At 38.0% G+C, this 14,402-nt stretch overlaps 1 protein-coding gene across 2 annotated transcripts in view; it reads left to right on the plus strand.

Annotated features, from left to right (window-relative positions):
* The first annotated feature begins 8,570 nt into the window (after positions 1 to 8,570).
* pcdh18a (protocadherin 18a) overlaps positions 8,571 to 14,402 on the plus strand; it is a 5,904-nt gene continuing 72 nt past the window's right edge. The window contains exons 1-4 of one of the 2 annotated variants that reach the window (XM_034034190.3): positions 8,571 to 11,626; positions 12,022 to 12,077; positions 12,315 to 12,484; positions 13,142 to 14,402. The exon at positions 13,142 to 14,402 is cut by the window's right edge and continues 72 nt beyond it. In XM_034034190.3, the coding sequence (XP_033890081.3) occupies positions 9,137 to 11,626; positions 12,022 to 12,077; positions 12,315 to 12,484; positions 13,142 to 13,803 (3,378 nt within the window). In that variant the 5' untranslated portion in view covers positions 8,571 to 9,136 and the 3' untranslated portion in view covers positions 13,804 to 14,402. Of the gene's footprint in view, positions 11,627 to 11,988; positions 12,078 to 12,314; positions 12,485 to 13,141 lie in introns of both variants that reach the window. The other variant, XM_034034189.3, reaches the window with a different exon arrangement.

The raw sequence follows: 14,402 nt of genomic DNA on the forward strand, positions 1-14,402 counted from the left end.
GTTGTCATTTGTTGATTTTGGGAAAACTGACCTCTACATTCCTACACAGACAGTAGGGGCACTGTGTACATTTATAAGTTTAAGCTCTTCTGTTTTATGACGAAAAAAAGTTAGTCCTTAATAGGTCTATGAAAAAAGTAAAATGCACTAAGGACTGATTTATACAGGGTGCAAGTATATGTTGACTTTATAATGTAAATGAACAGTGTTGTTGATTAGCAACATCTTACATTTGAATAGCACATCAATATGCTCATGCAGACCCTTGGGACTTGAAGAAATGTTTGTACATAAAATGTCTTTGGCTTGAAAATTATTCAACAAAAGTGTTGAGTGCATTCTTTTTCAGATGAGTACTGATATTAATTAATTGAATCATTACCCCAAATCATCTGTAACTGACTAAAAATGGACTGTGTAATTCTTTTTTAAATGTCTGCTTTTCTGCTTGTAAACAGTTGCGGTGCACACTTCATTTGTATAAAGTAAATTAAAGGGGCAGCTGATCAGTAACTTATAAACCAAACCCACATATTTTAAAAATTGATTTAAAATACATATTATGCCATATGGTGTCTTTTAAAATGTTTCATTGTACTTGTGAAAATGTATTGCAATTATTCCATAGTGCATTGTGAGCAGTTATATATTAATTTCCCTTTTAAGAAAGTACAAGGAAAGCTTATTTTTTATTATATTTTAATGCGTAATTTACAAATATATTCAACTGCTGACCATGTGTTTCTTGTTTATTTTTAGAAAACATTGTGGATCTTTTATTTGATTTTCTCGATCCATATTAGTTGTAATCAGTGTGACTGACCTCAAGTCAGTTACCAAAATAAAGAACTGTAGAATGCAACAAGGCAGTGAACGCAAATGTATTTGAGGCACTGAGCTCATTATGGGTGCTCCACACCAAAATAATGAAAGTTAGTTTTTCTTCTGCAAAGTGAAAACTGATCCCTGAGCTTATTTAAGTTTCTACGGAAATAGACTGAAATTGGAAACATGTGGCACTCTGAGATGGAGTCAGAACATCATGAAGCTGTTAAATCTTAGGCCCAATAAAAATAAATTCTGGCAAATATATCACTTATGGGCTCTGAAACATCAGATAATACAAGGTATGATTTAATGTATTACCCTTTTCTCTTTTGTGAGCTTTTCTATTTGGTCGATTCTGCTTTTGTTGTTTTTTGTCAACACCTTGTAGTTTATAACACTTCCTCGTTTGAGGTTACCATGTTTTCTGGCTCTTCTTTGTTAATATTAGTTTTTTTCTACCAAACGTTTGAGCCTGTCCAAAGCTTGTTCTAGTTAATTTTTTATAAAATAAAAAAGACGCCAGTGACTAACCTCGTAGAAACATTACCGTTGGGAGTGCAGGGTGAGTCATGCAATCATCGTTCGTTTCCTGTTTGCGGCAAGTTGTCGATTTTGGCTAGGAGTTGACAGGGAGCAATCCATTGTCCTGTTACTAAATTGTTATGGGTACACTGAAATATCAGAATATAGCACACTGTGTAATTACTCATAATGTCTCATAGCATCTACATGTGAAATAAACATCTTGCTGTACCCAGCTGTACCCACACACCAATCATACCTTACTAATATACTACACAATACAAGGCATCTAACTATGTGTTTATCCCACGCTCCCTCTCTCCCCCCCTCCAGTCCGCATCAGTCTTTGATAGCCGCCCCACCGCTACATTGCCCCCGTCTTGCTGCTTACCCCCCTCGGAAAGCTCAATCTCTTTCCCGGAAGCGGAGGGGTGGCTGAACCTGGAGGCGGGGTCTTTGGTTTGGGTCAGAGGCGAGACGGCTGGGTTGGGGGGATGGGGGGCCCCTCAGGGAAGTAGAGGCTCGTGGCCAGCGGTGGAATGCCGCCACAGGGGCCACTGTTGTGGATGACAGGGCCTCCCTCTGTGGGCCCCCAATGGAGAATGCCGAGGTTCCTGCCCTGGTTGGCTGGATTCCTGGGGTGCGCTGGGTACCTGGTAGGGGGCGAGATGGTCCCGGTGCAGGACCAGGCAGCATCCTATGAGGTGTATTTGGACCCAGTACACCACCTCGCCCAGCTGCTCTAGGATCCGGCAGGGGCCCACCCAGGGGCTGTCCAATTTGGGACAACGGCCCTTCTTCCATTTTGGACCATCATATGCTTGTGTTTTTGTGGGATCAGTTGAAAACAAATTTTTACAGCAATACAATGGAAACACACCTAAACTATATCTTAGGTACATTGATGACATCATTGGAATTTCCACCAACTCCAGTCAGGATTTAAAACAGTTCATTCAGTCAGGAACACATTCCCACCCAGCCCTGGATTTCACATGGAACATACCAGAAACAGGCAATAGTATATCTTTCTTAGACATTTCCATCACTGTTTTGAATTCCACCATTAACACCACTGTCTACTACAAACCAGCTGATTCTCATTCATATCTGCGGTGTGACTCCTCACACCCTAAGGCTTGCCATGACTCGATTCCCTATTCACAACTGTTAAGACTCAGACGTATTTGCAGCGACGATCAAGATTTCTTCTCCAAAAGTGAGGAAATGTGTGTGTTTTTTGGAAATTATGGCTTTCCCGACAAGATCGTCATTAAAGCTAAATCCTGCATTTCAAATATAAATAGAATAAAAGCTTTATATAATAACAATATACAACACAGAGATAATAGAATCCCTCTGGTCCTCACTTACCTCCCGACCAACAGAAAGATCCAGACAATTGTGCAAAGAAACTTTACAATTTTACAACAAGACCCATCTACAGCGCCTGTTTTCAAGACTCCCCTTGATGTCATATAGAAGAGACAAGAATATAAGAGAAGATGTTGTACACAGTGCTATTCGTCCTTCTGGGGAACCTTTGAAAGACACATCTCCATGTATAGACCATGATGTAATACCTGTAAATACATTCATTCTGAAACTGAGATTAGAGGCATTACATCTTCATTCAACATTCATGAACATTTTACATGTACCTCTAAAGGAACAGTCTACTGCATTATCTGCAAGAAATGCAACAAACTGTATATTGGGGAAACTAAAAGGCGTTTAGCAGACAACACTTAAGAAGCATTCACATTAACACCACTGCATTTCCAATAGCCCATCACTTCAACAGTGACGATCACACTGCTGAAGACATCACAGTCTGTGTGATCAATCAGTGCTATGGAACAAATGTTGCTCAGAAAAAAAAGAAACAAGAGTTTTTCTTCAAACTGGGAACTTTGGAACCTCTGGGAATGAACATTCTATTCTAATAATCATGACACCATCCACAGAATTGTTGTATAATTAGAATTCTTGAAGAACAACAAGTTTACTGCAGTGTTTGCTTTTTCTTTTTAAACAGCTGAAGAAGGGCTTTTGCCCGAAACGTCCTGAAAATAAAAGATTTTTTAACCTTTTAAACCTTTTGTGTACATTTTTTAAAAACCTTTTCTTTCATATATATATATATATATATATATATATATATATATATATATATATATATATATATATATGGTTATTTGATATTATGAAGACTGATGAAGGCTTATGCACAATGTTACTTGCCATTGTCTTTCTCTGCTTAGCACCTGTTGGCGATCTTCAGTTATCCTCTTGAAAGAATAGGAATATATTACAAAGAGGAAAGTATCAGTTATTAATATGGTGCACAAGAAGTGACATCTGATCTAATAATAGGAAAATAGAGAAAGAAGATATCGTACTTTAGAGAAGTTATCAAATATCTGTCAAACATATGTTAAACGGGAAAATCAGAAATAACAGGCCCTATTAGGGTTTCATGCATCTCTTTTTGCAATGTCACCCGTCCACATAAAACCTGATCTACACTTATGATTCAAAGACCATATACAACGTTAAAGAAAAACATTTGCAATCCGAGCTTTGTTTTTATAAAGAGAATGAAACTTTGAAAGTAGATCTGACTGTATGCAAGATCACTTAACTTTCCAGAAAATATATTATGAAGCTAGAACATTACAGTTGTCGCTGTATAATAGCTGTAGCTGTCAAATTCACTAAAGTTTGCCAAACAAACACAATGAAACAAGTCTTAAACTAGAGGTCTGACTTCTTGTGAAAAGGTTATTTCCTTTCTTTGGGAACATTTAGTCTGTATTGGTCTTTTTATTTGGGGGGGACACTTCTCTTACAAAAATTTACTATGAAATGTACTGAAGTAAATTGCATGTAGTATAATGGACTCTTCAGTATGTACTGCCGTATTACTTACAAAGCATTCCTTAGTTGTCCAACAGGAATATGAAATGTGATCTAATTTTTTTTTTTCCTTTTTATGTATGTAAATGTAACATGCTATCTATTAATATGTTGTGTCCCTTGTCATTTTTGCCCTGGTGTGTTATGAAGTCACCCTTAGTTCTCATACCAATAATATGATAAATAGCTATTTAGTATTTATACCACCAGAAAAGTAATTTGTTTTTTAAGGTGCGGCTTTTTATTATTATTTTGTATTTAATCTTTAAACTTTATTTTGAAAGTAATTGTTGTAATAGTTTCCATTATTGTAATGAAGTAATTGTTCTAAGAATATGTAATTAATCAAATACAGACTGTCCTTATAAAAAAAAAATACTGAGGTCAATTGCTATAAATGCCTCAGTAGCTGTTTGATCCTAACACATTATCAAGTCAGGCATTAAAGGATTCCAAACAATCACGGTGACCTACCTATGGCAAATAATTGCACTACACTGCAGTAGCTGTTGGAAGTTTACTAACATCTATTATAGAACAGTGCATTAAATAATTGCTGTATTTTCTTAGGTGTTGCTGTAGGTAAATACCATGATGTAATCATTTGTATTCTGTCCTGTGCTGTTAAAGATTGGTTCAAAGAAAATGTCTTCTATAAACGTGTGACCTAAATATGGTAGCAAATTGGCAAGGCATCTTTCCAATGATGGTTCCTCAGATGTTACAACTCTCCAAACAAATGCTTTACTATTTTATCACTAAGAACTTTTGGGTCCTACACGTGCCATAAACCAATAAAACGTTCTCGTTACCAAGTTTAGTGAAAGTTGTTGCCTGGATGAATAACAATAAGCTTTGTTGTCGGCTCACGATGGGGCAGTGCGAGTGAATGGTTCTGCCGAGCTCGAGATCCGCAGGAGCTAATTGAATGAATGATAATGAGACAGACAAGGCAGCAGATGCTCGCGTGCCTTTACAACACCAATCCTATCGACGCATTCCAGCAACACAAACTCTGAGTGATGTGCTGGCACCCTGCAGTTGGAAAGAACAGCATCTTAGCTACGTACCACCTGCTAGATCTATTGTTGACAAAAAAAAAAAAAATCGTTTTCATAACAAAGTTCTCCTGCTACGGTTGACTTTATGGCATCAGCAAAGAAATATCTGTTCTTTCAAAGGACGATCTGATACGTCAAAATTAAACACTTGTAACAGCCAAACTGCGAAACGTGCACGTTAGTTTAAACAAACAAACAAACAAACAAACAAACAAACAAACAAACAAACAAACAAACAAACAAATAAATAAATAAATAAATAATAATAATAATAATAATAATAATAATAATAATAATAATAATAATAATAATAATAATAATAAAGGGAAGGGCCTATAACGGTCATAATATCTTCATAACGGGTTTGCTGTTTTACATTACACTAGTAATTCTGAAAACCTGATTTCAAGGAAATAGCCACCCATAAACAAACTTGCACTTCTACTGCTGTAGCGTTTCACTGAAATGTAACGTTACCAAACGTGCAATAGCCGGTGGCTACGAAAAACCTATTAATTACATTTATAAATATGCGTATTTATTTATTTTTAACTTCAGTGTCTTTCAAAACGTCGGTTTATGGTCATAAATTCCACAATGGTTATTGTAGCCAGGATGACGTGTATTACAGATTACATCAGACACAAATCATTGTGTTGTACGTGTTAGAGCATACGTGTGTTTACTTTGAATACGGTGTATTACGGTAACACAAGCAAGCTACTACTGCAACTTCAACCACCAAAACCAACACCACCAATAATAATAATAATAATAATAATAATAATAATAATAATAATAATAATAATAATAATAATGAACAACATATTTAGAAACTGCACCTGCTCTCGCAAAAAGTAACGGTACTGCCTATTACAAGCTAGCCTATATATTCCTTTTCATTTTCAGCGTGTGAACACAGAAAATCGATCAGGACAACGTTGATTTGGAGAGAACCGTGTCTGAATGTATTAAGACTGCATCTGCCTCTAGAAGTTTTAAATTCGTACGTTTTCAAAAACAGGGGACAATGATGTCCCAAACCTTGTCTAACTTGTTTAAATCCATGCAGATTTTTGGTTAATTGTGGGGAGAATGTGATTAGCGCTCAGCTCCTAAAGTAATTGCATTACTGCTCCAAGCGCGCTGAGCTTTAGAGGCAAGATGTGAAAGATTCAGACCATCAGTCCGTATCTAACTGTGTTAAGTTTGATCAGAGATGGCTGTTGATTTCCAAGTTTGCTGGTATGAAAAGAGGAGTCAGACTGTAGCAGAAGGCTCCGGTATTGTAGCTGTGTGGCCCGCTATTTAAAGAAAGTGATGCCTGAGCAATGATAAAGAAAGATTTGCCAAGCATAACATGTGGTCTGGTACATCTCTGTAAATTCAAATAATACAAAAAACACTACAAAGTAATAGCTAGGTAGATAGATAGATCCTAGCTATTCGTATAAATGTACCTTTTTATGAAATAGGCGCTAAAGGGGGCATGTCTGGGAAAATTGTATTAATACCCTTTAATATTATTTTGAGGACATTTTGTAATTGAATTGCATGTACTGCTCTGTATTTGAAGCAAAACACAGCAGCATACAGAGTGGGATTTTCAGTAATTGGATGTTATGGCTCCAAGGGAAGGGTTTGTGCATTTAAAAGCAAGGATATGGTTTGCTTTAGAATACAAAAAGAAAGCACTTAAGACGTTGGTGCTGTGAAGTAAAATGCTTTGAAGGTTCCTTATCGGGAGGGTGCTTTTAGGAGCAGGGCGGTAGCTCTTGTGCATTAGAGAAAGTTAGAAACGCTCACGTGCCTTGAGTGAAAGCGCAATAAAGCATTTATCTTAAGCCTACGTAGCTGCGCGTGTGGTACTTTCCATTTTCTTTGTCCAGCTGAAGTCTGCCGTGTCAAAGGTGGCAATGGCTCGAGTAAGCACACAGTTGTTCCCCAATTCTATCTTTTCGGAACAGTAACTGTTAGAAAGGTATTGTTCTTAGAAAGTCCCAGCCGTTGAAGCATAACACACTTAGTTGTTATTCTTTTTCCGTTAGAATGGGAAATAGCCAATACAGATTCAGTTAATAATCTCTACACCACATATATGCCCTATTTCTCACTGAGTGATTTGAGACTGTTTTATTCAGTTATAGAAACCTGCAGTCTTGATGATGGTCACACACTTTGTAGGGACTACTGTATGTATCTATAAAGGAAACACAATCCAGTTGAGGCGGGGTTGCTCTTTCTGAACATCCCGTTTCCACTCATGTTGCTGTCAGTGAAAATAAATCCTGTTAATGTCATCTTATGACACTTGGGTTAAAATAGCCATTTCTTTAAATTATGAGCTAAATAGAAGTTGCTGTTGAAGTTTACAAAAAGTGTTTTGGGAAGATTTATCAAAACTCTTGGAAACAGAGCGTGAATTGATGGAATTAGATTATCTCTGAATCACTCTCTCAATGGGCACTAATTCTCTCTTGGTGTTTTAAAGGGGGTTGCTCAAAGCTGAATTGATGTAATTATTGGGTTGGATTGTTGGAGACTCACGCCAGATGGCCATGGTATTCTAAAGCTCCAGTTGCTCATGTTTGTTTTTTAAGCCTGCATATAGGATGCTAATTCAGGGATCAGGAATCTGAAAGGGCTCCAAAGTTGTAAAACAGTATTATTCGTGGTGACAGAATGTTCATCGGCGTGACCCAGTACTAAATACATTCATTAGAGGGATTCTTTTCACTGCGATTAGACACACGGCTGGATTCAGATTGAAGAGACAATGGCATATAAAACGCATACTAATGTCTGAAGAAAAAGAAGAGTTCATGCAGAGATTTTTCTTTTTCTTTTTTTTTTACAGTGGAATCTAATTATTGAATTATCTAGTTATTCTTGCATAAGCGAGATCAAGTGAGAATGAAAGCTGGAAAGAAACTTTGGGCAGAAAATGTCTTAAAAAGACATGTTGATAATTAAAAATAAAAAATAGAGCAAACACAAAGTTATGAAAAGTTGACTCATTAATTCCATGCAGTAGACTACTGCCAAACATGCAAATCTGGTTTATGCCAAGAATAAAAATAACGATCATAACGACTATAAAGATCAAATAAACTGCATTGAAGTGTTTCATTTGAGTAAACCCTGTTTTCAGAAGACATCATTAAAAAAAACGTCAATGGGTCTAAAATAAAAGTTGGTCTTGAGTAATTTGTCTTAGCTTTTGTTAAGGCACACTCTGAAAGTGAATGCAGAAAGGCGGGTTTTTTTTCTGCGCTCTTTCTTTTGTAAATCAATAGCTGCTTTGTTTTGAATGGTCACTGAGTCTGGCTAGAGGGGCAGCACTTGATTTGGGGAGCGTTTTGTCTGTGCGGCAGAGTTTTTAGGCAGGGGCGGGCGATCTGGGACAGTCAGTCTGCAGAAAGGCATCACACAAGACATAAGCGCTAACAGAATCCGCAGTCCTGCTACAGACAGATGCTTCTGTGAATGAGGTTTTGCAACACATTGGGCTGCGCTATCAATACTTCTAAATCGAGTTAAGATACTTTTCAATCAATAAGAGTATTCAGCTGGATGTTTTGATTTTGTTACACATCTGTAAAGGGAAAACGGGACTTTTGCAGTGCTGGAAGTTAATTTAACTTAAAAGAAACTCTGAGGAAAACACTTCTGTGAGTGAAGCTGATTCAACAGACAGGGAACTACGCAAACTTGCCGGATTTAATATGTGCTAGACAGACTTAATCAACTTGTTTAAGCTTTTCCCAGGAAACATTTACAACACGCTTGTTGGAAGCAGAATCAAAATGTGCAGCAAAAAAGGAAACATATATGTGTGTTTATTTGTTCTGAATGTACTGCTGGTGGTTATGCTGTTAACCCAGGATGCTGCAGGTAAGACTTTAAAATATAAAGTATACGAGGAACAGAGAGTGGGCACTGTGATTGCTAGACTAAAGGAAGATGTGGCTGACGTGTTATCTAAACTACCTAGCCCCTTTTCGGTCCGTTTCCGAGCAATGCAGAGAGGGAGCACCCCTTTGCTCTCGGTCCGGGAGGAAGACGGGGAGATCAGCATTGGGGCGAAAATTGACCGTGAACTGCTCTGCCAGAAAAACCTCAATTGTACAATCGAATTTGACGTGATTACACTGCCAACGGAGCACTTGCAGCTATTCCACGTTGAAGTCGAGGTTCTGGACATTAATGACAATTCCCCCCAGTTCTCCAGGTCCGTTATTCCTATTGAGATCTCGGAAAGTGCAGCTGTGGGAACACGGATCCCCTTGGACAGTGCGACTGACCCAGATGTTGCTGAAAACTCCCTTCACACTTACTCCTTGTCTCAAAATGAGTTTTTTGATATTGAAGTAAGAACCAGGACTGATGGGGCCAAGTATGCAGAACTTATTGTGGTTCGAGAACTGGACAGAGAGATCCAGGCCAGCTATGAGCTCCAACTATTGGCCTCTGACACTGGCGTACCTCCCAGATCTGGCTCTACTCTTCTTAAAATCAGCATTTCTGATTCAAATGATAACAGTCCTGTTTTTGAAGAGCAATCATATGTTATCCATCTACAAGAAAACTCGCCTGTGGGATCTTTGCTGCTAGATCTCAATGCCACAGATCCAGATGAGGGCGCTAATGGGAAAGTAGTGTATTCTTTCAGTAGCCATGTGTCTCCTAAAATTCTGGAGACATTTAAGATCAACACGGAGAATGGCCACCTTACTCTTCTTAAGCCACTCAACTTTGAAGTCACCAAGACTTATGAGATTGATGCCCAGGCTCAAGACTTGGGACCGAACTCAATCCCAGCTCACTGCAAGATTATAATAAAAGTTGTAGACATCAATGATAACAAACCTGAAATCAGCATCAACTTAATGACCCAGGGGAAGGAGGAAGTGGCCTATATTTCTGAAGCGGCAGCCAAAGACACTTTTGTGGCTTTAGTAAGGGTTCAAGACAAGGACTTTGGTTTGAATGGGGAAGTTGTCTGCAAGCTACATGGACATGGTCACTTTAAGCTTCAAAAGACCTATGAAAACAACTACATGATTCTGACCAATGCTACATTAGACAGAGAAAAGAGATCTGAATACAGTCTGACTGTCATTGCAGAAGACAAAGGGATCCCCAGTCTCTCTACAATCAAACACTTTACAGTCCAGGTGCTGGATGAAAATGACAATCCACCCCATTTTCAGAAAAACAGGTATGAGATCTTCATGTCTGAAAACAATTCCCCCGGAGTCTATATCACATCAGTGATGGCCAGTGACCCAGATCTTGGGGAAAATGGACATGTTACCTACACAATTTTGGAAAGCTTTATTTTGGGGAGCTCCATTACCACCTATGTAACCATTGACCCTTCCAATGGGGCCATTTATGCTCTCAGAACATTTGATCATGAAGACATCAACAGAATTGCTTTTGTTGTTCAAGCAAGAGATGGAGGTAGCCACCAGCTTAGCAGCAACACCACAGTGGTCCTCACAGTAATAGATGAAAATGACAATTCACCAGTTATTGTTGTGCCAGCACTGCGCAATCATACTGCCGAAATCTCCATACCTAAATATGCTGAGCTTGGATACCTAGTCACAGCCATTAGGGCCACTGACAGGGATTCTGGTATTAATTCTGAACTGAGCTGCTTTATTGTAAATGGCAATGAAGATAACATCTTCACCATGGACCCAAAGAAGTGTGAGATCTATACCAATGTTTCTATGGAAGACTTTCCCCACCAAGAAATTGAAATTGTGGTAGTGGTTCAAGATAAGGGAAGCCCACAGCTTAATGCCAAAGCAACATTTAAATGTATTTTGTATGAAAGCCTGGATATTCTTTTCCAGCCCACACCAACAGCCAGCAGCCAGCCTACTCTTGATGTCTCTATGATTATCATTATTTCTTTAGGAGCCATTTGTGCAGTCCTCTTAGTCATAATGGTGATTTTTGCTACCAAATGCAACAGAGAAAAGAAAGATACAAGATCATATAACTGCAGGGTGGCTGAATCCACTTATCAAAATCATCCCAAGAAACCATCAAGGCAGATACACAAAGGAGACATCACTCTAGTGCCAACTGTTAATGGCACACTGCCCATAAGATCTCATCACAGGTCACCCTCATCATCACCAACCATGGAGAGAGGCCAGATGAGCAGCAGACAGAGCCATCACAGCCGCCAATCACTGAACAGCTTGGTGACCATCTCTTCCAATCACATACCAGAGAATTTCTCACTGGAACTTGCACACACCACCCAACCAGTTGAGGTAAGAAACTTAAAAAAACAAAACAAAAAAAAAAAACCAATGCATTTGTGTGTGAAACTCTATATGTGTGTGAAAATGTATCATTTAAAGAAAATGTCAATTTTATTGTTTATTTGTTTTTCATTTTGCATTTCTTTGCCATGTATATGCATTGTTCATAATGGGCATTGTTAAAATACTGTGTGTTTTTTTGCAGTGAAGAAAGAAGAGTGTATGTGTAGTTTCATGTAGCCTGTTGAGTCATTAAACCTGTTGTTTTAAGTTATTTTAAGTTAGTATTTTTTGTTTATGTATTTGTTTATTTGTCTGTTTGTTTGCCTGTTTATGTGTTTATTTATTATTTTATTTTATTTTTGATATAGCAAGTCTCACAGCTTCTGTCCATGCTTCATCAGGGCCAGTACCAGCCAAGACCAAGTTTCCGTGGGAATAAATATTCAAGAAGCTACAGGTAAGATACATTTAAAGAAAATGCCCGAACATCTGCTTGCTTTGTTGTGTGATACATTTTTGCCAGGTAGAAGATGTTACCTCCATTGCTGGGAATATGAAGTTAACATTGTTTGACTAATAATCCGAGACCTTGCCAACCTAAAATAACAAAACTGTATTTTGTTTTTCTTTTGAAATTTGTTTTATAGCCAACATAAAATGAACATATACATGTTTCATATCTGTATTTTTACAGATATGCCCTTCAAGACATGGACAAGTTCAGTCTTAAGGACAGTGGTCGGGGAGACAGTGAGGCTGGGGACAGCGATTATGATCTAGGCAGAGACTCTCCAATTGACAGACTTCTTGGTGAAGGATTCAGTGACCTTTTCCTGACAGATGGCCATCACAGACTTCATCCAGGTATGTCAAACTCCTATACAACCATTACCAACATGCTTAAAACATAAAGGGCTGCAATACATGAAGCATACAAAATGGTACTAAAACTTAAATACTGTGCTTTTTTATTTTTTTTGGCAGATACCATTTATTATAAGGCGATCATTTCCAAACCATTCTGAGGCTGCTTATCAGTGGTTGATAATGAAAATGAAAAAAGACTGAATAATCATGTGTTAAGTTAATTATTTCTGAAACTAGATAGGATTCAGTTTTCAATTACCATCTCTTCTTTAAAATCCCATTTGCAAATTAGCCTCTTTAATCTCTCTTTTATTTTTTACTTGTACCAGTCGCAGATTAATTTCTATTTTTGTTCAGAAAAGTAAAGCACAGTAGCACAGTGGAAATGTATTCTACAGTATATCAAACGCCTTTTCCTTGAAACGTTTCTTAATATAAAATGAAGATGCTAGACAGGGAGATTAGGCAAATAGTACAGCACAGTTAAACATTGAGTAAACATTGATTTGGAAATTGTGGGATACTGATTAAGCTTTTCTACAGTATTTATCTTTGAAAATGGCAATACATACAAAAGGGTTAATACTGTCATTTGGATTCTTTATTTGAAAAATACAAGTGCATAAACTGTTCTTTCTTTCTTTTTTTTTAAAGCTATGAAGTTCTGCACAGATGAATGCAGGGTGCTCGGGCACTCCGACCAGTGCTGGATGCCACCGTTGCCCTCTCCAGCTTCATCTGACTACAGAAGCAACATGTTTATACCTGGGGAGGACCCTCAGCAGCCTCCGGTAGAAGAGGACAGCCAGTCCACAGATTCCAATGACAAAAAGAAGAGCTTTTCCACTTTTGGCAAAGACTCCAATAGCAGCAACGAGGAGGCAGGAGACCTTTGCAGCACCTCTCTCCTTTCAGAAATGAACAGTGTCTTCCAGCGCTTACTACCTCCGTCATTGGATTCTTACACAGAGTGCAACGAGGTGGAGAGAATGAGCTCCCTGGAGCGCAAAAAGGGGCATTTACCAGGGAAATCTTTAGCCTACCCTCAAGGGGTGGCAGCCTGGGCAGCTAACACTCATTTCCAAAACCCGGGAAGCAGTACGGGGCCGATTCAAGTGAATCACGTGAGTGCACAGCCCCCCTCCAAGTGGCTGCCAGCCATGGAGGAAATCCCAGAGAACTACGAAGAGGATGATTTTGACAACGTCCTGAACCAGCTCCAGGTGAGCAGGAGTGACAGTAGACATGAAATAATGGATGCCAGTGAGTTGGTTGCCGAAATTAACAAACTTTTACAAGATGTTCGTCAGAGCTAGACATGACAGCTGAACCTTTTAAATGTTTTTCCATATTTATGGGAGTCCGGAAAACAAAAGAGAACTGCAATTACCATTCAGTTGCATTTATCATGTAAATGTGTATGTGAATGCTAATTATTGGAATATGTTGTATTTTCTTGTTCTGTACACAGTGTACACAATGTGAGTGTAATTATCTCTGTATTTTAAAAATACATTTGTACTCTTATATTTATATTATATAAATTTAATCAAAGTCTATTTTTATATTCTTATTGCATGTTGTAAAGGATAACAAATATCCTGATTTTAAAAATGTTCAGAAAATAAAGTTACATTGCTTTTTAAAGGTTTTTGTAAATTAATGTATATAACAGGCAACTGATTCAGGGGAGTTAGCTTTGTTGAACTCAGTGAGTGTGATTCCAATAGCATGTTGTTCTGTAATACATAAGCATGAGCAGTTTCTCAATCATTTTAATTGGTATCAAAGTGTTTGCTGTATGTACAAAGTCATTTAAAAATTTATATTAAATGGGAATCAGTGGAAAGCTGGAATTTCTAGAAATGACCATAAAACACTGCACATGAATTGTAACACAAAATACTGAAAAAAA

This window comes from Acipenser ruthenus, chromosome 1 (genome assembly GCF_902713425.1).
Source record: "Acipenser ruthenus chromosome 1, fAciRut3.2 maternal haplotype, whole genome shotgun sequence".
Classification (NCBI taxonomy): domain Eukaryota; kingdom Metazoa; phylum Chordata; class Actinopteri; order Acipenseriformes; family Acipenseridae; genus Acipenser; species Acipenser ruthenus.